The sequence below is a fragment of the Arachis hypogaea genome, chromosome 5, assembly GCF_003086295.3.
Source record: "Arachis hypogaea cultivar Tifrunner chromosome 5, arahy.Tifrunner.gnm2.J5K5, whole genome shotgun sequence".
NCBI classification, from domain to species: Eukaryota; Viridiplantae; Streptophyta; class Magnoliopsida; order Fabales; family Fabaceae; genus Arachis; species Arachis hypogaea.
Window position 1 is genome coordinate 30,056,354 of NC_092040.1, and position 27,013 is coordinate 30,083,366.

The window sequence follows — 27,013 nt, forward strand, 5'->3', positions numbered from 1 at the left end:
TGAGCTCAACAAAATAAAGTGGAGCGACAAAGTCACAAACAAAGTCTCAAACATAAAAAACAACCAATCAAAACCTGAAAACAATCCTTAGCGTTATCTCCGACAATGCCATCAACAACCAAAAGGATCCAAACTACATCATTCTCTGTAGCTGATCAAAGATTTGAGAAATACCTCTTTCATTCCGGTTTCCTTGTTATTAAAGATCCGTCCATTCCTCTCTAGCCATACATTCCAAATAACTCCCAGTCCACCTTTTAATCGAATATCCGAAAATTTCTCAAGCCATTCTACACTCAATAGAACTCTATTAATACGACTACAGGAGCGGCCTCTAAACCAAGTAAATTTTTTATCATTCAACGGTAGGTCCACTAACTGCATATCTTGAACCCAATCCTTGAACTCTTCTGCCGATGCTGTAACCTGTCCTGACCTTTCCTCTCTTCATTCTATATAACCTCATTAAAGTCTCCCATATAACATATCGGACCTCGACCTAACCCAGCTACAAAACTCAGTTCCTCCCACACAGCCAGTTTCTCTAATTTAGTATGATCACCATATACTAAATAGAATGTACAATTGAACTCATTTTTTAACGGTGCTCCTTTAATACATAACCATCTTTCCCCTTTGTAACAATTATTTATTTTAAATTACATGTCACCCCACATTAATAACAGACCCCGAAATGTGCCTGCTGACTCTACAAGCTCCCACCCTACAGCATCGCTCCCCCAAATACGCACTACATCAAATTTAGTCACAACTTGCATCTTAGTTTCAACCAACCCTAACATATTCACTTTTTATTTCTTTTTTAGTTCTTTCACCATACTCAATTTTTCAACACCCTGTAACCCCTTAACAATTCAAGAACTAAAAATCATTTTAAAACTGTTTTACACACCTTTTTGAGATTTTTTGGTCTGCATCTTCGTGCCTTTTCTTTCTGCTTTGCTATTCTCCTCTTCTGAGCTAATACCTCATTCTGTTCTTGAAGAATTGTCATGATATCATCTTCTTCGTTGTACTGCACGGCTCCTGATTCAATAGCCAGCTCCCACGTCTTCCTATTTTCCAGCATCTGCTCCTCTCGTTCCAAATCCTTACCATCATTGTTCCTCGGATTTCCAACACTATTGTCCCTGGCACTCCCAGCCCCGATACTGCCTTCATAAACCCCGCACCGTTCAAAGTTAAACCATCTACAGGTGCGTTATCTCCACCTATAACAGGACCAACTTTCGAACCAGCAGCATTTTTTCGAGGCACTAGACAATGCACCGTCGCTTCCATGTCAACATCGCCGTCCATTGAAGAACGTAACCCCGCCATCGCTGGCATTGAGCGATACCCTGATGAAGACATAATCTCCAATGGGGGGCAATACCTCTAGTTGAAGATCGCAGGCAGCATACACCGCTACAGTCTCAACGGCAACGTCTCTTCCACTAGCTCGTCGCTCCTCGCTGGCTACATGCTTTCCCAAGCTTTGTTGATCTGTTGCGGCGTCACACCCTGAGATCTCCCCTTCAACTTGATAATGAACCGCGGCGCATAACACAGGACTCGGAGCGGCTTCGACCCAGTCCACCCTCGTCTGACCCGGATTCACCTGTCCTATAGCCGCATCATCATGAATGTTAGCATGATCTGGGCTTTCAACTAAGGAAAAAAAGTCCGAGCTCTCTCCTTTGGCACACCTGTTACAATAAAAGTTTTTGGGCCTACTAAAAAGCCTGTTTTGGGTTTCTTTTTTTCTCCAACAATCCTTATTCTTCATCCCATCATTATTATAATCATAGCGAATTATTTTTTCTGATTCAGCATCATTAATCATCAAATTATTATATCCCATAAAATTCTCACTGCCCTTTAAATTAGGATCACCCGTTTTTCTTGCTGTAAGAATTTGAATTAAATTGAAATTACTCCATTCATTCAAAATATCCTCTGAAATTACTACTCTACCATTTTCCGTTTCTTCCTCCCTTAGCACCGCCATCACCAACTCAGCCACCGGATCTCTACTTTTCACTTGTGCCATGGCACTCGAACTGCTAGCAACCATCTCGCATGCTTTTGGGAGATAAGAATTACCTACCTCTTCAATCTTGCACTCCACTCCATAACTCTCATGACCAACCTCTTTAATCAGGACATCAAATCCGCTAGTACCAATTGTGACGTGAATCCACTCGTTGATGATGTCCATGATACAAGTATCTATTTGCACCCGTCCCATACTGAATGAGAGGCATGATTTTGTGGCTGTCACATCTAATTACTTCTCCCCATTGGCTTCCTATTATTCTGAACGTCTCTGCTGACCATGTATGCAGAGGATCACCAAAACACTCTAACCATACCCTTCGAGTTTCACTGCGCTCCTCCTCATCCCATCTCCATACGCTGTGAAAAATTTGTAGTAGGTTGTTCATTTTGAACGTGTAAGCTTCTTCTGCACTCAAGACACTATCAAAAGTCATGAGTGCCTTGTATGCTCCTAATTCTCGTACTTGCACAACTTGAGACAAATTCTTCCCAATCATAGACTTCAAAGAAGAAAAGTCAATAGCATTTGTCGTCCCGCCTATTAGACTCCTCTGTAGCCAGTTCAGATTCTCTTTTGCTACCGGAATTTTCATCTTCTTTGTCCACCCATTTCCATGTGGATTCTCATTTTTTCCTTCCTTCCTCGTCTCTTCCACATTCTTCTTCGGGAATCTTGTACTTTCCTCATGTTGAGTTTGAATCTTGACAATATTTTGGACATCACCCGCCTCATGAATTCTCTTCCTATTCTCCCCTTTATTCGTGTGTCAATACCTAGCTTCCCCGACTGAAATAACATTCCCTCGTAACCTCGTTCTATTCATCTCCGCAATAGCCTTCAACGCTCCACCCTTTGTTGTATACCGGATGAACGCAAACACGTAAGTATTACCATTTTTTGTTTTCGTGAGAGATAGATATCATTTATACATCCAGTCCAGTTGAACAAGTGGTACAACTCCCTTTTTGATATATCTACAGGAGGATGATCTACAAAAATAGAGAATGATTCGTTTTCCAAACGACAATACTCTTCTCGATTCCAAACCCTCAGATCTCTACTAAATTACCTAATTCTAACCCTCCCGGTGTTTCCCACCCATTATGGCCCTCTCCCCTCTCGCTCTCTCATTCTCTCATTCTTTCAAATCAACCCAATTGTGAATTTCTTAATACCACTTCAAGATTAGTTGATATATAAAGAAGTTTAACTAGTAATCTAAAATGAAATAATTCTGTTATTATTCACTTAAAAAATGAAAAAGTCAAATATAATAGTTTACCATTTACAATTTTCTCTCAAATGTTTTTTTTAGCTGAAAAATCACACTTAAAAGTCAAATAAAAAAAATTATGATGTATTCCAAGGAAATAAATAACAAGAGTAGCCCTAGCAGGCTGTTTTTTTTAATAAAAAAATTATTATTATGTTATTCTCGAATATGAAAAAGTAGTGTGTTTTAATTTAGCACGGAGTAATTATAAATCAAAAGGTAAGTTGTGTTTTAAAAATTTTAAAACATTAAAGTTCATAAATAGAAAGGTAAGTTTTATGTTACTTCACAAATCAAATGATAGATTTTATGTTTTAAAAATTAAGAGAAAAAAAAGTTAAATTTCACAAATCAAAATGTCAAATTTATAATCTCCATATAACAAAAAAATATACACTAAATTTTACCTGTTATTAAAAAACATTACTAAAAATCCAATATCAAAATTAAAAACTCCCGCTAGCACTGTCTGATATAAAATACAAGAGCGCCACTGTCTGACTGGGAAAAAAAAAACTTGCTGGCCATCCTTGCATAATTTTTTTTTTTTTTTTTTTGTGTGACAATCATTGCAAAATGTTTGTAACAAATTAAATTAATTCCCTTTTCATATCCAAAGAATATAGACAATCCTCAACTGGAATTGGTCCTTCCATGACCACCATGAAATGTTCCTAAAGTATACAATAAAATTAAGAAGATAAATATGATTCTCCTTAACTCGTTACATTGTCTCTATTTCTCCCATTTTCTCATGATCTGCATCAAAATCTCATTCCACGTGTCTATAGGCCCTGGCAAACACCAATGAACACAATCATTTTGCACATGTTCTTGAACTCCACTGGCAAATGGAAAAGGATTCATGTAAGGACCAGGGTGCCCATCAGGTCTCAACAATGCTAATTCCGTTACATCTAATGCCTCTAACCTAATAAGCCTTCCAAATTCATTAAATTCGGATTTGGCCTTATTATTAGCAATTTCCACTTCTTCAATCTCAATCTTCCTCATCTCAGCATCCATTCCTTCAAGTTTCTTCTCCCCCTTCTCATAAGGCATAGTTTTTGGACATGCACCAGCCTTATCCCAATCACCTTCAAAATGATGGGGTGAAAATGTTGTCACAACCACATCGATAATTCCATTTTTGCCCTTACCTCTTAATTTCCTCTCAATTATGCTATTAAATGTAGTCCTCAAAGCCTTCCTTAACACATCATAAAATCCAATCTCTGTGTGATTAAGACCAGGACAGTAATGACAACCTAGAATTGAACCATTTTCATAGTAAATTGCTGGAAGCAAAAACCAATGCCCAATTGATAACACAATCGTGTCCAGCTGATCCATATGCCTAGCCCATTTCTCATCAACACGCTCCAAATACAACAAATTATTGGGCCTTGTGCTTGATTTCTCAACACATTGAACAAGAAATGGAGACCAATACAATGATATGGTTGAATTGTGTGAAGCAAAGTGCCATTGACCAAATTTACCTTGACCATCACCATTTTGGTGCACAACTTTTGGAGTTGAAATAGTGGATATCATGCATAGTAATGACTCTAATTGGTTCCTAGCAAGAGAGTCACCAACGAAAGCAATGTGCTTGTTCCTAACAAGTTGGAGAAAAATGTTGGGGTCAAACGTTGGAAGGTTGCATTCACTTGGCTTCCATCGCCAATAAAGGTACTCTGAGTCAGGTCTTCCATGTGTTATGCAATTTCTACCTTCTTTCATCATGCCACAATTTGTGTCATTGTACAAAGGTCCTCTCTTGTCACGGACCCATTTGCCATTAGAGTAATCACATGATTTTTCTTCATAAACTTTTTCCTTCTCTGCAATGAAAAATCAAATAGTAGTAAGATTTGATCAACAAATTAACCATTTCTGGCAACATCATATGATGCTGTTAATTAGAATCTCAATGTTAAAAAATTAAAATCCACTAGTATATTAATCCGTCTATTTTAAAATGAATATTATTTTGACTAAATTAATATAATTAAAATTCAAATCAAAATCAAATCCATTAGTATATTATGATGGTGATACTATCACTTTTGATACCATAGTACCTACAAATTGATACGTCTGATTTTAAATTTTCAATGTATCTTTCTGTCAAAAACAACAGTAATTAAGAAAAAGTGAAATAGTATTGACAACATCAAGTTATGTATATTTGTACCTGAAGACAAAGGAGAAGGTGAAGAAGAAGGGAGAGAAGCATGAAGAAAAGGGTAAGAGGAGTGGGAGAAGTCATCAGTTTTTGGTGATGGAGTAGTAGTAAAAGGTAGAAAAGGATAGAAGTACAAACGAACAAAAGCTATGGAAAAAAGAGCAAAGAAAGTCCAAGGAAGAAGCGTCTTTGTGAGTGAGATAATTGAAATGGAATAATGATCCTTGAATAATGGAGTTGCAGTAGCTCCCATTTTTTTCATAGCCTTCTTTCTTTCTTTCTTTCTTTTTGCTTCTGAAATTCTTGTTTGTTCTGGTATATGATGTTTTGAAGTGAGAAGACACAAAAAGAGAGTAAGAGACACGTTTCTCTTTGGAATTGATCAAGAAAAATGAAAGTCAAATAGGGAACAGCAGAGGAGCAGGTTCCTTTAGTCTTGTTTATTGATTGAACGCTAAAGTTGACACCTAAGTCTCAGCAATTTATATTGGATTGTTTTTCAAGCCATAGGGAGGATAGTGCTATATCAATTTTGTTATAATTTCTCTAATTTCATATCCAATCAACTAAACAAGAGTGTGTTTGAAACAAAATATTATTGGAATTTATTTTATTTTATTTGAAATAAATTAAATCCAGAATAAATTATTGTGTTTATATCTAATAATGTATAATAAAAATTAATTTAATTTAAAAATAATCTTATTTTATATTTTAATAATTTATTTACTACACATTTTTTTATCTCCACTAATAACGACGACCAACTAGGGTGGCCTCAGACACCGGACCTAGTTTGTTTGGTTAGTCTCAGTGGCCGAAGTCCAGTATTATAACTTTTTAATACCTAAAGAATAAAATTAATTTTTTTATAAAGACACCAAATTATTTTAATTCAAATTAAATCTTTTCAAAAATAGAAGAATTTTTTAGTTTAGATATAATGTAAATCTGCGAGATTTACTAATTAATTCAATTTTTTTTTGTTATTTTATTCCAAATAAAAAAATTTGATTTCCAAATCAAATTAATTCTAATTTCGTAAACTTCTAAACACACCCTAATTCCATAAAATTAACTTTTCCTTAGCTGTTAATGATTTCTCTAATTTTGTTGTACTAGGCTCTAATAATTTATTCATTCAATTGTAGTTAAATTGATATATTTTTTAAATAGTTTTTCCATTTATAAATTTTGAAATTAGACATAAAATGCATGAGTGGTAACCTAGTAATAGTGACTTTGACAAGGGCAACTTACGTGTTGTGAATTGTGATGGCTCAATTTGATGGTGTTGCTGATTTGACTCATTGGGATGACACAGATGACTAATACCACTCTTTTGTGAAAAAGCATTGGATGCTATTAGTAGTTGTTTACCTGCTCTAATAGATTAATAATGATTCTATACATTTTAAAGATTATAAAACTAACTAACCCTCCAAAACAATTTCAAGAAGAATTTATTAATTGAAGATTAAATCACAACAACTTTGTGATGTGCAAAGCCTTTTTAGCACCTGTCGTTTTTCTTCTCTAAGAATTTCCACCTCAATCAGCATTGCATAAGTTTCGAAAGTGGCATCACTGAAACATGTAAGTGCGATCTGCGATGGAGAGGCTAGGCAAATGACTAACACATGTCATCCCTTTGTTTTGTTTTATTGAGGAAATTACCCTTTTCTAACAATAAAAATTTTATTGAAAATAATTCTAAACATAAAAAATCAAACTAATTTGATAACAATTATAAATTAGGTTAGTTTGACAAAACTGATAGTTATGCAAAAAAAAAAAATTGTAACTTTATTAAACTATTCCAATTTTTTTATAATTACTGAATTAATTATATTTTTCATAGTTAAATACTTAAATTATTAAAATTCAAATATTTTATGATATAAATATTTTACGATATAAATTATTTTGTAAATTTAAACTCCACAATTAGTTTGATCCAAAATCACCTATATACATAAATATTACAATATAGAGTAAAGTATCGTTTTTATCCACAACGTTTGGGGTAAGTTCTAAAATTGTCCTTAACGTTTCAATCGTCCTATTTAAGTCTCTAAAGTTTCAAAATTGACTCAACGTTGTCCTACCGTTAGGGATCCGTTAACAGAATTGATGGTGGGATAAAATTGAGACGATTTTGAAACGTTAGAGAATTAAATAGGACGAAAACGTTGGGGACAAAAACAATACATAAAAATAAATTTTAATTTAATTTTATCCTTCAATAATATCAATTTTTTACTACACATAGTATTCAATTATTTTTTAATCACATCTAAGTAAATTACACTTAATCATATTATTTTTATTCTAAATAAATTTATTTTTTTATAATTTTAAAGAATTTTGATACATTAGAGACAAGAGGTATAATTTATATTTTATTATATATATATATTATTTTTTCTTTTCCAAAAATTTATATACTAGTCATTCTATAAATATTTCATGATAACTAAAAATCTTTAAGAGTAAAATTATAAAAAAAAATTATTTAGAACGAAAGTAATGTGATTAAGTTAATTTACTTAAATGTGATTAAAAAATAATTGAATACTATGTATAGTAAAAAATTGATATTATTGAAGGATAAAATTAAATTAAAATTTATTTCTATGTATCGTTTTTATCCTCAACGTTTTTGTCATATTTAAGTCCCTAACGTTTTAAAATCATCTCAATTTTGTTCCATCGTCAATTCTGTTAACGGATCTTTAACGGCAGGACAACATTGAGTCAATTTTGAAACGTTAGGGATTTAAATAGGACGATTGAAATATTAGGGATAATTTTGGGACTTACCCCAAACGTTGGAGACAAAAACGATGCTTTACTCTACAATATATTATCATATTTTTCTCTTAAATTCTCCAATACTCAAAGAAAATTAGATGAAAAGTTTTTCTTCAATACACATAAGCATATTCATATCTTGGAAAGGTTCTGAAAGCCAGTTCGAATCAGCGAGTTGAACGGTCAAATCATGAACCGATGAGAATGACAATTTGGACAAATGTGAAAACCAAAAATTTGAAAAACCAAAATTAGATTGCTAAACCGGCCGAGAAACGGTCAGTTGAACCGAATCGAGATCTAGTCGATTTTCTAACTTTTTACAAAAACGGCGTCGTTTGGCTTCAGGAGCCCTAACCATTACCGAATCCAACTCTATAACACCCTACCACACTGAGCTTTACGCTTAAGTCGTAAAATAGAGGTTGTGTGGTATTACGACCTCTAAAATAAAATATGTACATATAATAGTAGAAAGATTATAATATGCTAGGAGCCTTGAAGAATAGAGGGAATAAAAATCGCGAAATAAAAGCGTAACGCTCAAGGAACGAGTTAACTTGCATGCTAAGAAAACAAACACACACACACACACACACACACACATATCCAAAATCCAAATGTACATAAACACAATCCTGCCTCTCCATAAACCTCTAAGAGGATAAAAAAGAATAAGTTATGCGGAGAGAAAGCCAAGTACATATATATACATCACTGCACAACAAAATAACCTAGTAACCACATATATATATATATATATATATATATATATATATATATATATATATATATCCAAAATCCAAATGTACATAAACACAATCCTGCCTCTCCATAAACCTCTAAGAGGATAAAAAATAATAAGTTATGCGGAGAGAAAGCCAAGTACATATATATACATCACTGCACAACAAAATAACCTAGTAACCACTTCGCCTCAGGTATCCAGACACCTGCATCTGAAAAATAGCAACATAGTATGGAATGAGAACTGGAGGTTCTCATTATGGTAAAGGTGCCACACACATAAGATATAAGGTCCTGGAAATGCCAGAGGCAATCCTAGAACGCTGACACTCAGATTACAGAGCTTAAAGTATTAAACATAAGGCATAAAAGGTGGTTTTCTAAAAGTATCTAAACCTATAACTAACTTAACTTAACCTTAAATCTAAATCCCACATTGCCATTTCTCCATTCCTCCAACTCCATTAATGCATTTCACAGACAAATAAACAGATAAAGGCAAGCACAAGAAAGTTACAAATACTGCAGGTAACAAATATACATTTAATATGGCAAGTACATTTAGGCACACCCAATTAAAGCATAAGCATGTAATTCAAGTAATATGCATATGATGCATGCCTGTCCTAGGGCTGATGAGACTCATCTGTCAGTTATCCAGCCAACCCGACAAGTCCAAAAACCTTAGACTGTCCCTCGATGTGCATCCCCAAGAGTCTATACATAGATTTTTCTCAAATAATCAATATTGCTCAATGGGGGTTACATTCCCGGGAATTTATAGTGCCCGGTCACCCTTACGTCATAGGGTCAACAGAGTATCGAGTTTTCAACTTGGTATACGTGGTGGCAAGTTACGGTACTTTATCCAGGAAATCTCGTATCTCAGATCATTTAATCATCCAAGCCAAGTATCATACATAATCATTCATTTGAATATCCAGCCAAGTATCATATGTGATCATCCGTAACATTTCATAATCAATTCATTGCTTTTCAACTTTACTTCACCTTCAAGTTATCCTCATTTCCTAACTTCATCTGATTATCGGGTTTAACACTATTATTTATGACCAAAAGAATGAAAATAGAGGTTTAGAACTTTGAAATAGGTTTTAAATCCTTAAAAATCATGTTTGCTGGAACAGGTGCCACGCGTGCGCGTGGGAGTGTGAAAATGAAGCTCGCCTGTGCGTCCCTTGTCATGCGTACGAGTAGGTGGAATCTTCATGTCACGTTCTCACGCGTGCGCATGGAACCAGTCACGTGCGCTTTGCAATAGAACATGCAACGCGTACGCGTGGGTGTATGATCTTGAGAAGAAACAGATTCAGTAGCAAGGCTGCAGAATGATAAAAATTAAGTTTTGACATACAATCTTCCAACAACCATAACTTGTTCGATTTAAAATATTTTTCATCTGATCTTTGAATGGCATACACTACACGAACCCAATTTTCATTTTAAAACAAGTTGGAAACAAATTGTGGGTCTAAAAGACAAGTTATGCCTCGCTGAAGTTCGGCCAAAAACAACTTTTGTAACTTACAAAACCTCTACCTCATTCAAAATAGTTCCCATATTGCCAACACCATAACCTGTACAAGCTAGCTCCAAAAAGGTTCTTCTTCCTCAACACCATAACCACCATGAAAAATCACACTTCACACCAATAACAAAAACATATACATATGCCAAATCCACCATCAATAACTACATACATACATGCCAAAATCCCATAACCAAACCATAGTTCATAAATTACATACTTATATCCTCAAGACAATGATTAACAACATCCTCAAAACAATGATTAACAACATTTCAATCCTTCCACTAATCAGCATCACATCAACCCATATTTAACAACAAAACACTAAACCACAATATACACATACGTTCCAACTTATCCTACGGTCATCTAGCCTAAGTTTTCACAGAACATTATATATTGAATGCAAGAAACCTAAACCATACCTTGGCCAATTTTCACGTAACGATCAAGGAAATTTATCCAACACAGACACAACCACTCAAAATTCAATAAACACTAGGCTCAGCTTCCTCTAAGTTCCAATATTCACAATTTCAAGCTACAATTATTTATTCTCAACCTAATACACATTTATAACACATGTATACCCAATTTAATACTCAAAGATCAAATTCAATAAAATTAAAATAGAATTATCATATTCTCACCTTACCCAAGCTTCACATAAGCATGAGTGAACGTTTTTCTCAAACTAATTGGATCCTAAAACATCAAAAAGCAAGGAATTTCAATACCCATACCATACTTTCAAAAATTGGGAGAAATGAGTGGCTAGGAGTATTTAATGACTTACCTATGAAATTGTTCCAATAAAAATGTAGAGCTCGATGCAGTGAACCCGTGGCCGCAAACGGTGCGGCGATCGGAGTTCGGACGGAGGATTTACGGGATTCGGAGTTCACCGTAAGGGTTTCGGTAAAGTTTCATTCTCTTCTCCCCTATGTGTGCTTCAGTTTTGTTTTTGTTGAAATGAAGGGGAAGAAAGGCTTGGGTTCATTTAATAGGTCGGTCCGGTTGGACCGACGGCCCGGTTTGGGTTCAGTTCAACTGGTTCAGTCCGTTCAGTCCAATTTTGGACCGTTTTCTTCGAAATTAGTGTCAAAATTCTCGTTTCGATGAGCTCTATCCTAATTTGATATAATATTTGCATTTCTAATATTCCTTATTAAAAACTAATTTATTGACTAATTATCTACTAATTTATCGGTGTTTACATCCTACCCACCTAACAAGAATTTTGCCCTCAAAATTCAAATTTAATTACCTAAAAAGAGATATGGGTAGTCCTTTCGCATATCTGATTTGAGTTCCCAAGTATGTTCCTCGATACCAACTTGAATCCAAGCTACTTTTACCAGTGATACTTCCTTCCCGCGTAGTCGTTTAACACTGGTGTCATCAATTCTCACTGGAGTTATTGGAAGTGTTAGATCTTCTCTTACTTGAATTTGTTTCGGTTCCAGAACATGACTCACATCAGGAGTATACTTCCAAAGTTGTGATACATAGAACACGTCGTGCAAATTTGAAAGATATGGCGGTAAGGTGATTTTATAAGCCACTGGCCCAATTCTCTTTAGGATCTCAAACGGTCCAATATAACGGGAATTTAGTTTCTTAGTCTTAATAGCTCTTTCCACTCCAGTTGTTGGTGTAAATTTTAGAAAAACATGCTCCCCTTCTTCAAATTCCAAAGGCTTTCGCCTTTGATTAGCATAATTCTTCTGACTGCTCTGGGCTATAAGCATTCGGCTACGAATCTTCTTTATTTGCTCAGTAGTCTCAGCTATCATCTCAGGCCCTAGTAAACTTCTTTCTCCAGTTTCATACCAAAATAGTGAAGATTGACATTTTCTACCATACAAAGCCTCATATGGAGCCATTCCGATGCTTGTATGGTAGCTATTATTATAAGTAAACTCCACTAATTGCATATACCGATCCCAGCTCACCGGCTGGTCCAAAACACAAGCCCTTAGCATATCCTCCAAAGTCTAAATAGTTCTTTCTAACTAATCATATGTCTGAGAGTGATACGCACTACTCAAACTTAACTGACTCCTAAATGCACGCTGAAAAGCTCTCCAGAACCTTGATGTGAAATGAGGATATCTGTCGAATATAATGGTAGAAGGCACGCCGTTCAACTTGACAATCTCTTTAATGTACATTCGGGCCAATTTCTCCATTGTGCAACTTATTCGAATGGGGAGAAAGTGAGCTGATTTTGTCAGTCGGTCCACAACCACCCAAATAGTGTCACAACCAGACCGGGTTCTAGGCAAACCTATCACAAAATCCATTGCGATACTCTCCCATTTGCATTGTGGAATCTCTAAAGGCTGAAGGGTTCCTGATGGTCTCTGATGCTCAATCTTAACCTTCTGACACGTTAAACATTTAGATACATACAATGCCACATTATTCTTCATTCCTGGCCACCAGAACATCGCTTTCAGATCCTGATACATTTTGGTGCTTCCTGGATAAATTAAAAACCTGCTCTTATGAGCTTCCTTTAAGATACTCTATCGCAAGTCTCCGACATCGGCACAATAATCCGGTTTTTGAACCTCCACAAACCATCTTTACCTTCTGACATTCTCCACTGTCTTCCCTGTTCAATTGTTGGCAATACCTTACGTAACGCTTCACCATCTTTATGAGCCTTCAGAAGTTCTGATTTAAAATCACTTGAGATCTGCAACTTACTCAAACACAGAATTCCATATTCTTCTCTAACTCCTAGGTTCAAACCTTGAAATGCCTTTAATAACTCTTCTTCTCACAATATCATCTAAGCTGCATATAAAGACTTCCGACTCAAGGCGTCCGCCACAACGTTCGCTTTTCCTGATGGTAATTCAATTCGAAATCATAATATTTCAGAAGCTCCATCCACCTCCTCTGACGTATATTCAACTCTTTCTGCTCAAAGAGATATTTCAAACTCTTATGGTATGAGAAGACATGAAACTTAACGCCATAGAGATAATACCTCCATATTTTTAGAGCAAACACAACAACAGTAAGTTCTAAATCGTGAGTCGGATAGTTCATCTCATGCGGGCTTAATTGCTGTGAGGCGTATGCTACAACATTTCGATGCTGCATTAGAACGCACCCTAAACCCTTTAATAATGCATCACAGTACACTTCAAATGGTTCACTTGGTTCAGGCAATACCAACACGGGTGCAGTAGTCAACCTATGCTTCAATGCTTGAAAACTCTCCTCACACTCTGGAGTCCAAACAAAAGGCGTATCCTTCCTAGTCAACTTAGTTAAAGGTAAGGGAGCTGTGAAAATCCTTTAATGAATCTTCGATAATACCCCGCCAAACCTAGGAAACTCCAGATCTCTGTCACTGAAGTTGGTCACTCCTAATTTATTACTGCTTCCACCTTAGCAGGATACATAGCTATTCCCTACTTACTCACCACGTGACCGAGAAACTTCACCTCACTCTTCCAGAACTCACATTTAGATAACTTAGAATATAACTTCCTGTCTCTCAGAATTTGCAGCACAGTTTGCAAGTGATCAGCATGCTCCTCTTCAGTCTTAGAGTAAACAAGAATATAATCAATGAAGACAATAACAAACTTGTCCAGATATGGCCGGAAAATCCTGTTCATATAATCTATGAATACTGCCGGAGTATTAGTTAACCCAAAAGACATCATTGTATACTCATAATGATCGTAACATGTTCTGAAAGCAGTTTTCAGAATATCTTCATCTCTAACCCTTATCTATTTTAAATCTAACATCCTTCCAAACTGATCCACCCTTTTAAGTTAACTAAATATTACTCCATCTTAACAACTAACAGCCTTCAACCAATCATCGACTTGGGCTTTACAATTTGATGTGTGAGCATCTTTCCTATCTTTTCCTATTGAATTTGCATTTAATTTATTGAGTTTAATCAAGAATTAATTATCTTTTAGCCACTATGGATGCTACTTTGAGTCGTGTGGAATTTTGTTTATTTCAGGTAGCATTCGGCTGGATTTTATGGAGTTTCCGTAGAAAAAGAGAAGAATGCGAATGATGCTGTCAACCCTGACCTCTCTGCATTCAAACCTAAATAACTCGAGCTACAGAGGTCCAATAGACGTGATTCTAGTGGCGTTGGAAATCTAACTTCCAGAGCATTCCAACGATATATAATATTTTATACTTCTTTTCCATAAAATCTGCCAAGGCTGCGCCGAACTTGAGATTTCTCAAGTTAGGCGCAAGAAACAACAACAACACCCAACATATCCTCTTCAGTTCAAGTTAGGCGCATTGCCTCCTCTTCAGTTCAAATTAGGCGCTTTGTGTGGTGAACAACATGAAGTTAGGCGTGGATCCTAGTGAAGCCAAGTGGTCCCCACGTTACAAGGCGTGGATTATTAATGAATTCTGATTTAAATTTAAATTTTATTTTTAAAATAGGAAAAGATATTATTTTAGTTTTAGAAAATATATTTTAAATTAATTAGGATTAGATATAAAAGAAAAAAGAAACTTCACTTCTGCCCAATTCTATCTCATCCTAAAAATTCACAGTTTACCAGAATCTTAGTTTTCACTCTTTTCCATGAGCAACTAAACATCCACTGTTAAGGTTAGTAGCTTTGTCTATTGTATGGATTGATTTTGTTCCTTGTTTTTTCTATTTTAATTTATATACTGATTTATATTTCAAAAATTATTTTCATTCCTTAGTTTATGAAATTGGGTAGAACAGAAGTATGACCCTATTTCTAATTGAGTTCTTGTATAACTTGAAAAAGCTCTTTACTTGAACAACAGTTTGAAAACATATTCTCCTTAATTTCTAATTATCTGGATTTAACGGGATACGTGACATATAATCCTCTTATATTTGGGTAATTAGAATTTCTGTGGCATATAGCTAGAATTGAACTTCACCCTCTAATTGGAATTAATTGACCAAGGAATTGGCGGTTGATGAATTTTAAAGGAGACTAAAAAGGTCTAAGAAATTAGGATTTAGTCATATGTAGTTTTTCAGGAATTAAATCTTGCATGATTAAAATAAATTAATAAGAAAAGTCAATCCGAAAAATAGATAACTCTGAAGCCTTAAGTGCTTTCTCCATATTTTATTCCCAACTTATTTATTGTCTGTCTTCTGATATTCTGAGTTTCCTGTTTAATGCTTTTTGAACTCTCAAACACCATTTTTTGTTTGTCTAACTAAGTAAATCACTTAATCATTGTTGCTTAGTCCATCAATCCTCGTGGGATCGACCCTCATTCACTTGAGGTACTACTTGGTACGACCCGGTGCACTTGCCGGTTAGTTTGTGGGTTATAAATTTCGCACCACAATTATCAACGCGCGTCATATATTACGAAAGAATATCACATATTAATGATATATAAGGAAGTTCAAAATTTAACAGCTAGTTTATGGTTACCTCAGGTCTGAGAATCGGATTCGGCTGCATCCCGACGTTTCCTGTGTGAACAGTCTCGAGCCATATGCCTCGGCTTTCCGCACTTGTAGCATTCATCTAACCCGGCCCTAGGCGGCTCGTCTGGAGCAATCTCTCCAAAACCTTCCTGTAGCATCACTCATTTCATAGAGTAATTTTCTGTGAATTGACTTTTCTTAACCAATTCAATGAAATTCGTTAACCTTTGTGGATACACGTAATTAAAGATGTCTCTCCTAAGTCCTTTCTCATACTGAGCACACTTTCACTCCTCATAGTCGATTGGATTTCCTTGGCAAACTCTTGAGAGACGGCACAAGTTGTCGAATTCACGGGTATAGTCAGCAACAGACATATTATTTTGCTTCAGCTGCATTAACTCCAACTCCTTTGCAGTGTGAAGTGCATGTAAGAAATATTTTCCGTAAAATTCCATCTTGAATCTATTCCAAGGAACATCTCTTAACTCCATCTGCAAGGTATGACATAACTCATGCCACCATTTCTGAGCATCTCCTTCCAACATGTAGGTTACTATTTCTACTGGCTGTACTTCAGGAACGTGCTGAGTGTACAAAAACCTCTCCACATTTCGAACCACCAATCAGCCTCTAATGCGTTGGCATTTCTATTAAACTGAGGTGGACCACTCTTGAGAAAATCAGTAAGGGTCATAGACCTGTAGTATTGACCTGCATTGTTTGTACCAGCACCGAGCTTCCATCTCGAGGTCCTTGCATTGGTTCGGTCCTAAGATTTTCCCTCTGGGCACCTCGCTCGGATCCATGAGACGTCATTTGGTCCCTATTCACACCAAACAATTGATATTAAGGTGATCAGTCTCAATATCTCAAGTTTAATATTTTAAAATCCCAAATGCATGCTCATGAACATGTATGCTACATATACTAGTCAGATATCCTAGGTACCACATAGTTACACGCAGAGTATGCACAGAAGCATAGTCAGTCCATCTCTCAGGCTTTACAGAAACGAACTACTCTGATACCATAATGTAATACCCTACCACACTGAGCTTTACGCTTAAGTCATAAAACAGAGGTGGTGTAGTATTACGACCCCTAAAATAAAATGTGTACATATAATATCAGAAAGATTATAATATGCTAGGAGCCTTGAAGAATAGAGGGAATAAAAATCGTAAAATAAAAGCGTAATGCTCAAGGAACGAGTTAACTTGTGTGCTAAGAAAACAATAACTATTAAACATAAGATAATAAAAGTAGGAATAGTGTGTCAAAGATATAAAATAACAAGCTCCTAACTCAGCCCACGAAGTCAAGGCTGACAGGAGAATATTTACACACACACACACACATATATATATATATATATATATATATATATATATATATATATATATATATATACATATCTAAAACCCAATTGTACATAAACACAATCCTGCCTCTCCATAAACCTCTAAGAGGATAAAAAAGAATAAGTTATGCAAAGAAAAAGCCAAGTAAATATATATACATCACTGCACAAAAAAATAACCCAGTAACCACTTCGTCTCAGGTATCCAGACGCCTAGTGAGATGCCTCTCGACCTACATCTGAAAAACAACAACATAGTATGAAATGAGAACCGGAGGCAATCCTAGAATGCCGACACTCAGATTATAGAGCTTAAAGTATTAAACAGATGTCATAAAAGGTGGTTTTCTAAGAGTATCTAAACATAACTTAACTTAACCTTAAATCTAAGTCCCATACTGCCATTCCCCCATTCCTCCAACTCAAATAATGCGTTTCACAGACAAATAAATAGATAAAGGCAAGCACAAGAAAGTTACAAATACTGCAGATAACAAATATACATTTAACATGGTAAGTACATTTAGGCACACCCAGTTAAAGCACAAGCAAGTAATTCAAGTAATATGCATATGATGCATGCCTGTCCTAGGGCTGATGAGGCTCATCTGTCGGTTATCCAGCCAACCCAACAAGTCTGAAAATCTTAAACTGTCCCTTAATGTGCATCTCCAAGAGTCTATGCATAGCTTTTTCTCAAATAATCAATATTGCTCAATGGGGGTTACATTCCCGGGAATTTATAGTGCCCGTTCACCCTTATGTCGTAGGGTCAACAGAGTATCGAGTTTTCAACCTGGTACACATGGTGGCAAGTCACGATACTTTATCTAGGGAATCAAGTCACGGTACTTTATCCAGAAAATCTCGTATCTCAGATCATTTAATCATCCAAGCCAAGTATCATACATAATCATTCATTTGAATATCCAGCCAAGTATGATATGTGATCATCCGTAACATTTCATAATCTATTCATCGCTTTTCAACTTTACTTCACCTTCAAGTTATCCTCATTTCCTAACTTCATCTGATTATTAGGTTTAACACTATTATTTATGACCAAAAGAATGAAAATAGAGGTTTAGAAGTTTAAAATAGGTTTTAAAACCTTAAAAAATCATGTTTGCTGGAACAGGTGCCACACGTACGCGTGGGAGTGTGAAAATACATCTTACGCGCGCGTCCCTTGTCATGGAACCAGTCGCGTGTGCGTTGTGCAAAAAAATAGGCCACGCGTATGCGTGGGCGTACGATCTTGAGAAGAAACAGATTCGGTAGCAAGGTTGCAGAATGATAAAAATTTAGTTTTGACATACAATCTTTCAACAGCCATAACTTATTCGATTTAAAATATTTTTCACCCGATCTTCGAATGGTACACTGCACGAACCCAATTTTCATTTTAAATCGAAGCAACCAAAAGGGATACGGGTTCCTTTTCTTATCCACTTGAAAATTTGGATGAAACTCACTTATAATCCATGCTAGAGTACACCTAAATAATCAAAATCACAATAATTCAACATCCCAAAAATCAAAAGCACGAATTTATAAGGAAGGAAGATCTGGACAAGAATTTTAAGATTCATTACCAAATCAATTAGAAAGAATTGAAATAGAGTCTAAGATGAACGCATGGCCATGAATGGCTCGTCAATCGGAACTCCGGATTAAAAGATATGGAAGATTAAAGTTGGATTGACAATGGATGTTAGGGTTTCCCTTGACCCCTTCCCTCATCAGCATGAATGATGAAATGAATGGGAGAAATGGCTAAGTTGAGTTATATATATGTTGGGTTTTGGGCCCAAAATGGGTCCGGTTCAATTGGTTTGGTTCGTTGGGCTAAGTTTAGGCTAAAATCTTTAAAATTAGTGTTTTAATTCATATTTTAATTATATTTATTTCTTCAAATTATAAAATTAAATTTCATAATCTCTTTAGCTCATAATTAATTTATTTGTTAATTATTTATTAATCTACCAGATTTTACACAATAAGTGCCAGGCACATAAGGCCTTCTTACAATATAAGACTCTTTTTGAGAACAAGACTGGCTATAGGATCAAGACCCTGCAAACAGACAATGGCAAAGAGTATACCTTTTAAAGCTTCACTCAAACATTGATACAATGTGAAATTGCATATAAGATGAGTTGTCCTTACACACACGAGCAGAATGGTTGTGCTGAGCGAAAGCACAGCCACATCACCGAAATGGGGTTGACTCTATTGTCCCAAGCGGGGATGCCACTCAACTTCTAGGATGAGGCATTTCTAGCAGTCACGCACATCATCAATCAACTTCCCTCACCTACAACACATCACAAGTCACCATCTGAACTAATGATCAAACAAATACCAGACTACACAGCCTTAAAGACCTTTGGATGCACATGCTAAGACCCTACCAACACTAGAAATTTAACTTCAAAATTCCAAAATGCCTTTTTTTTGGATACTCTTCACATCGCAAGGCTACAAATGTCTCACTCGACATGGAAAGATCTTAATCTCTTGCCATGTCATATTTGATGAAATTGAGTTTTCATATCCAAGCTTAGTCACCACCATAAGTAGTTCTGTTCCTCCTCAACCACACATAACTTCAATTCAACTTTCTAGACTAATCCAGCAACCACCACATATGACTTCAATCTCATCATATCAACTACCCATCACTCTACCATCCAGCCATCCAACCCCTCCTTACTAATCCCTATCTTTAGCAGCAGTTGCTCCTACTTCAATCCCAGCAATTCCTGATCTTGTATCACTATTTGATGTAGCACTACACACCACACCACAATCCCCACCTTCCACCACTGACGTCCTTACCTTGAGACCAAACCTATGTCTCTCCTCTAAGCCCTCCTCTTTACCATTTAACTAAGTATTAGGGTTTATTGCCAATGCTACTAATGTCATTTCTTACTCATTATCTGATAATACATATCTGTGTTCACCTACTACTTTATTTTCCTTTTGTGATAATGCAGGGTTAATTGAAAATCATGAACAACCTTTCAAGACTAGTGCTCGTGTTCATCCCATGAATACTAGGGCACGTGCAGTAATCTATAAACCGCAAGTGCTCTAGTCTCAACTATAGAGTACAGAGTCAGATCTGACTGAGAAAAAACTAGCCACGATTGCTGATGAGCGGATAATTTATACGCTTTTTGGCATTGTTTTTAGGTAGTTTTTAGTAAGTTCAAGCTACTTTTAGGGATGTTTTCATTAGTTTTTATGTTAAATTCACATTTCTGGACTTTACTATGAGTTTGTGTGTTTTTCTGTGATTTCAGGTAATTTTTGGCTAAAATTGAGGGACTTGAGCAAAACTCTGAGAAAGGCTGACAAAAGGACTGCTGATGCTGTTGGAATCTGACCTCCCTGCACTCGAAATGGGTTTTCTGGAGCTACAGAACTCCACATGGTGCGCTCTCAACGGCGTTGGAAAGTAGACATCCAGAGCTTTCCAGCAACATATAATAGTCCATACTTTATTCGGAAATTGACGATGTAACTTGGCGTTGAACGCCAAGTACATGCTGCTGTCTGGAGTTAAACGCCAGAAACACGTCATGATCCGGAGTTGAACGCCCAAAACACGTTATAACTTGGAGTTCAACTCCAAGAGAAGCCTCAGCTCGTGGATAGATCAAGCTCAGCCCAAACATACACCAAGTGGGCCCCGGAAGTGGATTTATGCATCAATTACTTACTCATGTAAACCCTAGTAGCTAGTCTAGTATAAATAGGATAAGTTACTATTGTATTAGACATCTTTGGTCTCAGTTTTGTTTTATTCTTCATCTTAGGAGACTATTGATCACGTTTTAGGGGGCTGGCCATTTGGCCATGCGTGAACCTTTTACTTATGTATTTTCAACAGTGGAGTTTCTACACACCATAGATTAAGGGTGTGGAGCTCTGCTGTACCTCAAGTTTCAATACAATTATTATTACTTTCTATTCAATTCTCTTCTATCCTTATTCCAAGATATACGTTATACTTAACTTTGATGAATGTGATGATCCGTGACACTCATCATCATTCTCACCTATGAATGCGCGTGACTAACAACCACTTCCGTTCTACTCTAGGCCGGGCGCATATCTCTTAGATTCCCCAACAGAATCTTTGTGGTATAAGCTAGATTTCATGAGGATCCGGAAAGTCTAAACCTTGTCTATGGTATTCCGAGTAGGATTCTGGGATTGAATGACTGTGACGAGCTTCAAACTCCTGAAGGCTGGGCGTGATGACAAGCGCAAAAGAATCAAGGGATTCTATTCTAACCTGATTGAGAACCGACAGATGATTAGCCGTGCTGTGACAGAGCATAGGACCATTTTCACTGAGAGGATGGGATGTAGCCATTGACAACGGTGATGCCCTACATACAGCTTGCCATGGAAAGGAGTAAGAAGGATTGGATGAATGTAATAAAAAAGTAGAGATACGAGAGGAGCACAGCATCTCCATACGCCTATCTGAAATTCCCACTATTGATTTACATAAGTATTTCTATCCCTTTTTATTTTCTGTTTATTATTAATTTTCGAACTCATCATAAACCAATTTAATCTGCCTAACTGAGATTTACAAGGTGACCATAGCTTGCTTCATACCAACAATCTCTGTGGGATCGACCCTTACTCACGTAAGGTATTACTTGGATGACCCAGTACACTTGCTGGTTAAGTTGAACGGAGTTGTGTCCACACATAGCCAAGAGCCATAATAATGATTCCATACAATAACAAAGAATACTATATTGATGTGATCACAATTTCATCCGCCAATTGCCCAAGTACTAAGGTCACCCCACTGGAAGGTAACCATGAATAATGAATTTGAAGCGCTCATGAAAAATCAAACTTGGAGGCCGGCCCTTGAGACAGAAGGCATGGAATCCATTGGATGCAAACGGGTCTTTCGTATTAAGCGGCAACCTAATAGAAAGATGCAGAAACACAAGGCCAGATTAGTGGCCAAGGGCTTCCACCAGAGAGAGGGTTTGGACTATGGCTAGGTGTTTAGCCCAGTTGTAAAATTTGCCACAGTAAGAAGGGTACTATCCATGTAATGACACGGGATTGGAAAGTCAGGGAGTTCGACTTTAATAATACATTCCTAAATATGGATCTGCATGAAAAAGTCTACATAGTGCAGCCTGAAAGGGTATGAATTTGGTGTTAGACTTGTATTCAAACTAGAAAAGGCCTTCTATGGACTGAAGCAAACTCCGCGAGCGTAGTTCCTCAAACTAAGCAGTACACTTCAAAACTTTGGGTTTCGTAGCACAACCTCTGATCCGTGCTTGTTTGTGAGACAATGCCATTAGTCTACCACCTATCTCCTTGCTTATGTCGATGACATCCTTATCACTGGCACAAATCCATGTGAAATCGAGACTCTCATTAAGAAGTTGAATGTTGTGTTAAGTTCAAAGACCTTGGTGAAATGAGTTTTTTTTTTGGGAATTGAAGTGGTTCGCAACTCTAATAATTCATTGGCATTGCCTTAGACCAAGTACATAAAATATTTGCAAGAGAAAGAGTAAACATGAGCGCTGCAAAGCTTATTCCAACACCAATGCTCAGCATCCCCAAGCTTACTGTTGCATCATGTTCACCTTTTGACTACCCTAATCTCTATAGGTCTGTGGTAGGTGGGCTCTAGTATGCCACCATCACTAGGTCAAAAATCGTGTGCGTGGTAGGCAAAGTTGCACAGTACATGTATTCCCTGACTAACCAGCATTGGAAAGCCGTCAAGCAGATCCTTCGCTATTTGGCAACGACACTTGCATTCGGGCCTCACATTCTTAAAGTGATAGTTTAAGGATACTAGCGTCTAGTGATTCTGATTGGGCCATTTATGCCGATGATAGAAGCTTTGTCTCAGGGTATTGTATTTTTTTTGGCACTAAGCTAATTAATTGTATGGTCTAGTCGAAAACAAGTCACAGTGTCCAGATCTAGTATAAAAGCCAAATTTACAGCACTGTCAAATGCTATGACGAACACCATTTGACTCCAGAAACTACTTCATGAGATGCATTTACCTTCAGAGTCACCGTCAACACTGTTCTACAACAATTATAGTACCGCATTGATGACAAAGAATCTAATTTTGCACAATTGGTCCAAACACTTCGAGATCAATTTGCACTTTATCCGCAATCGAATTATACAACAAGTACATGTAGTTTATATCTCATCGTAGGACCAATTGGTAGACATCCTGACTAAACCACTCTCCCAAGCACCCTTTCTCAACTTTAGACTGAAGCTCAGGGTTGCAGCAGTTATTCCTCTCTTTAGTCCAAAGAAGGAGTCATGTGGTTAAGGGTTGAGAATAGTAGCACCCTATGGGTTTAGGTTTGAGCCATGTGGTTAGAAGTTGTTATGTGTTGTTAGTGAATTTGTTAGATGAGTTGGCAAGGTAATTAGGATTTGTTGAGCTAGCCTTTATTTTGTTATATGCTGTTAAAGTATAAATAACCACTCTTACCTCATATTATTGTAATGATTTATTACTTCTAATAATTCATCATTCTTTCTCTTTTCGATATACTTATTTGTACTTTTTCTATGACTCTTTCTATACTCTAATCACTTTGTTTCACATATTTTTATACTGATCTTTGATACTTTTCACAATTATAATATTTTCCATAATAATAATTATTATTCCTATGATACTGTTATTTGCCTGAAGGCATTATTAAAAAGAAATTATTGTATATTAATTAGATTATTCACTAATCATACATAATTAAAATTATTTATTTTATTATTCAAAAGTGATAATTAATTAGTATAATTTTTTACTAGATACAATCAATTAGTATACAAGTCATATTTTTAATAGTAATTTATGAAGATTACTGTTATTAACAAAGATTACCGTGATTTATGAAGATTATAAATTTACGTATACGATGATATTAATAAAAAGAAAAAAAATATCATTGAATAATTATAGCCTATATATATATAAAATTAGTATCAAAAAATATATAATAATATATGACTTAAATATTTTTACGTACAATCAATATATATGTATACATATAAGAAAATATTAAGAACTATTTAAACAAAATAAATATATTTAGAGGATCCACTTTACGTACACTAAAAAATTTATTAATCTATAATAAAGAGAATTATCAAGGTAAAATTTAGCTGTCCAATAATATATATATAAAGAAACAAAAATATTTGGTAACAAAAAATAGTCAAAAAACAAAAAATTATCTTATTTGGTGTTTGTTAATTGTTATAACAATTAATAAATGTTAAATAAGACAAATTTTAACTATTTTTTTTCCTTTAGCATTACAGACAAAAAAAAACCATAGATATAAAAGAAGTTAGTAGCTATAATTAATGACTATAATTAATATATATAAAATTAGTTCAACATTATTAAAATTTTGTTTTTTTATTTTAAAACAAATCAATCCTATCCAGAGACGGATCCAGAAATAATATTATGGGGGGCCAATAAAGTATATAATATTAAAAATTATGTAAAAAATTATATAATATAAGATGTTTTACAAAAATATATCGACAGAGAATATATTTTAAAGTAAAAAAATGTGTATACTTTTTACTAACAAAGTGGTCGATTTTCCGTATCATAAAATTCACCCATAATGGAATTTGTGTCAAATTTTTCAGTAATTTTCTTTTCAATATAATTAAAAGACAATTAACAAGAAATTCATCTTTTATTTTGTTTTTAAGTTATTTTTCACAATATTCATAGTTAAAAAAGATTTCTTAATTGTAGCAGTTAAAACATAGAGAATTAATATCAAATGAATAAAAAAAGATAGTCACAAGAAGAAAAAGAATTCACTTCATGAGATTTGAACATTTTTATTTAATTAAAAAATATTAATAATAATATCTTTTTCAGATTTTTTTAATATTTTACTTACTTTTTAGATATTAAAAATTATTAATATTTAAATTAGACTGAACTTTTATTTATATTAAACTAAATATTAAATAATTTTTTTAAAAAAATTAAATTATAAATAATAACTTATTACAATTAAAAAAGTTGGGGGGGCCGAGGCCGAGGCCGCCACTCGCCCCCCTTATGTCCGTCCCTGATCCTATCATCGTCGTCATCATTATTACTATTATTAAATGAATGTACAATTATAATTAATAAAACAAATATATATATGCTAAAAATATTTAGAATTATTTAAAAAAATAAATATATCCTAAAAATATGAAAACTATTAATTAAACAATTAATATATATATAAACAAGGAAATTATTAATTTAAAAAATTATTGTAAATTTTTAATTTTACAAATCAATCAGGCATAATTAGAATATTTATTTTGAAAATAGATAATCAAACTAATTTAGCATTGATTGAATATTTCTATTCCTAATTTAAAGTAGATCAATCCTACACTATATATATGCTCTCTTAGTATATTACATGATTGTAAATTTTTATATGTGAGACTTGTATCTTTCTTTAACAATTGTTATGATTACTAGGTTATATTTTAATTTTGAGTTTAATATATTTTTAAATATAGTTTTTTCTAAATTTTTTACTTACATTCTTTTGTCCTTTTATTTTTTTTTAATTTCTTTGTAGGTATGATCGCACTAAAAATCTCAAGACATTATCTGGACATAAATTTTAAAAATTTAAAATTAGGATACTTCGATACATAAATAAAAATACAGTCTATAGATATGCAATGATCAATCTTGGAGACATAGACTAAAGTTTTGGTTGTTCACAAAAAAAATGTGCACATTTTCTCATAAAAATTAACATTGATTTATTGGATACTACGCCTTTTTTTTTAACTAATCTAATTATTTTATAAAATTTTTATTATGTATTTTTGCTTAGTATTTACATGAATAAAAAATAATAAATTAAACTTAATTTAAAATTAAATATACTAAAAAATATTTTTCACTAAAAATATTTCAAATATAAATAAAAATTTAAATATTTTTTGTGCATCTCTTGGGTACATACACTAGTTCTCTCTATTTCTCTTCTCTTAGATTCCAATTTTAAAGAAATAAAACCCCTTCATTCCCTCTTCCTCATCAAATAGCGTATAAATTTTGCAACTCCTAATATTTTGAGTTTCACACAATCACATGTCCTCCATGCAGATTTTAAGAGCGTCTTTAATATTAGTGTTAAATTTAATTTTATTTTAGGTCTTATAAAATAATATATTAATATTTATAAGATTATATATTATAATTTTAACTGAAAGTAATAAATAGAACTTGCTATTCCAATGTTGATTTTAATTTTTAATTAAAATTTTATAGTATTTTTAATTATTTTATTAAAAAATTTATATAAATTATAAAATTTTATTGGTTATTTATTAGGGTAATATTATTTCTTTAAGATGAGAATTATTTCATCTATCAATTTTAATATAAATTTTAATTTTAAATCAATTCATTTTTTAAAAGTATCAAAAGTAATATTTTAAAGGTGAATTTTCTGGTGTAGAAAACAAGTTTTGTTCTACATGT

At 34.5% G+C, this 27,013-nt stretch overlaps 1 protein-coding gene across 1 annotated transcript; it reads right to left on the reverse strand.

The window, feature by feature from the left end:
- Positions 1-3,914: 3,914 nt before the first annotated feature.
- On the reverse strand, positions 3,915-5,982 carry LOC112801069 (xyloglucan O-acetyltransferase 1). The gene is made up of 2 exons (XM_025843599.3): positions 5,536-5,982; positions 3,915-5,182 (listed from the first exon to the last, which is right to left on the reverse strand). Exons 1-2 carry the CDS (start codon positions 5,786-5,788, stop codon positions 4,071-4,073), a joined length of 1,365 nt encoding a protein of 454 aa, XP_025699384.1. The 5' UTR covers positions 5,789-5,982; the 3' UTR covers positions 3,915-4,070.
- Between the last annotated feature and the right edge of the window lie 21,031 nt (positions 5,983-27,013).

Coding starts and splice junctions, on each gene's coding strand:
- LOC112801069 (XM_025843599.3), bottom strand. CDS start 5,788: ATGAAAAAAATGGGAGCTACTGCAACTCCATTATTCAAGGATCATTAT. Junction 5,183..5,535: donor ACCTTCTCCTTTGTCTTCAG/GTACAAATATAC, acceptor TTTTCATTGCAG/AGAAGGAAAAAGTTTATGAA.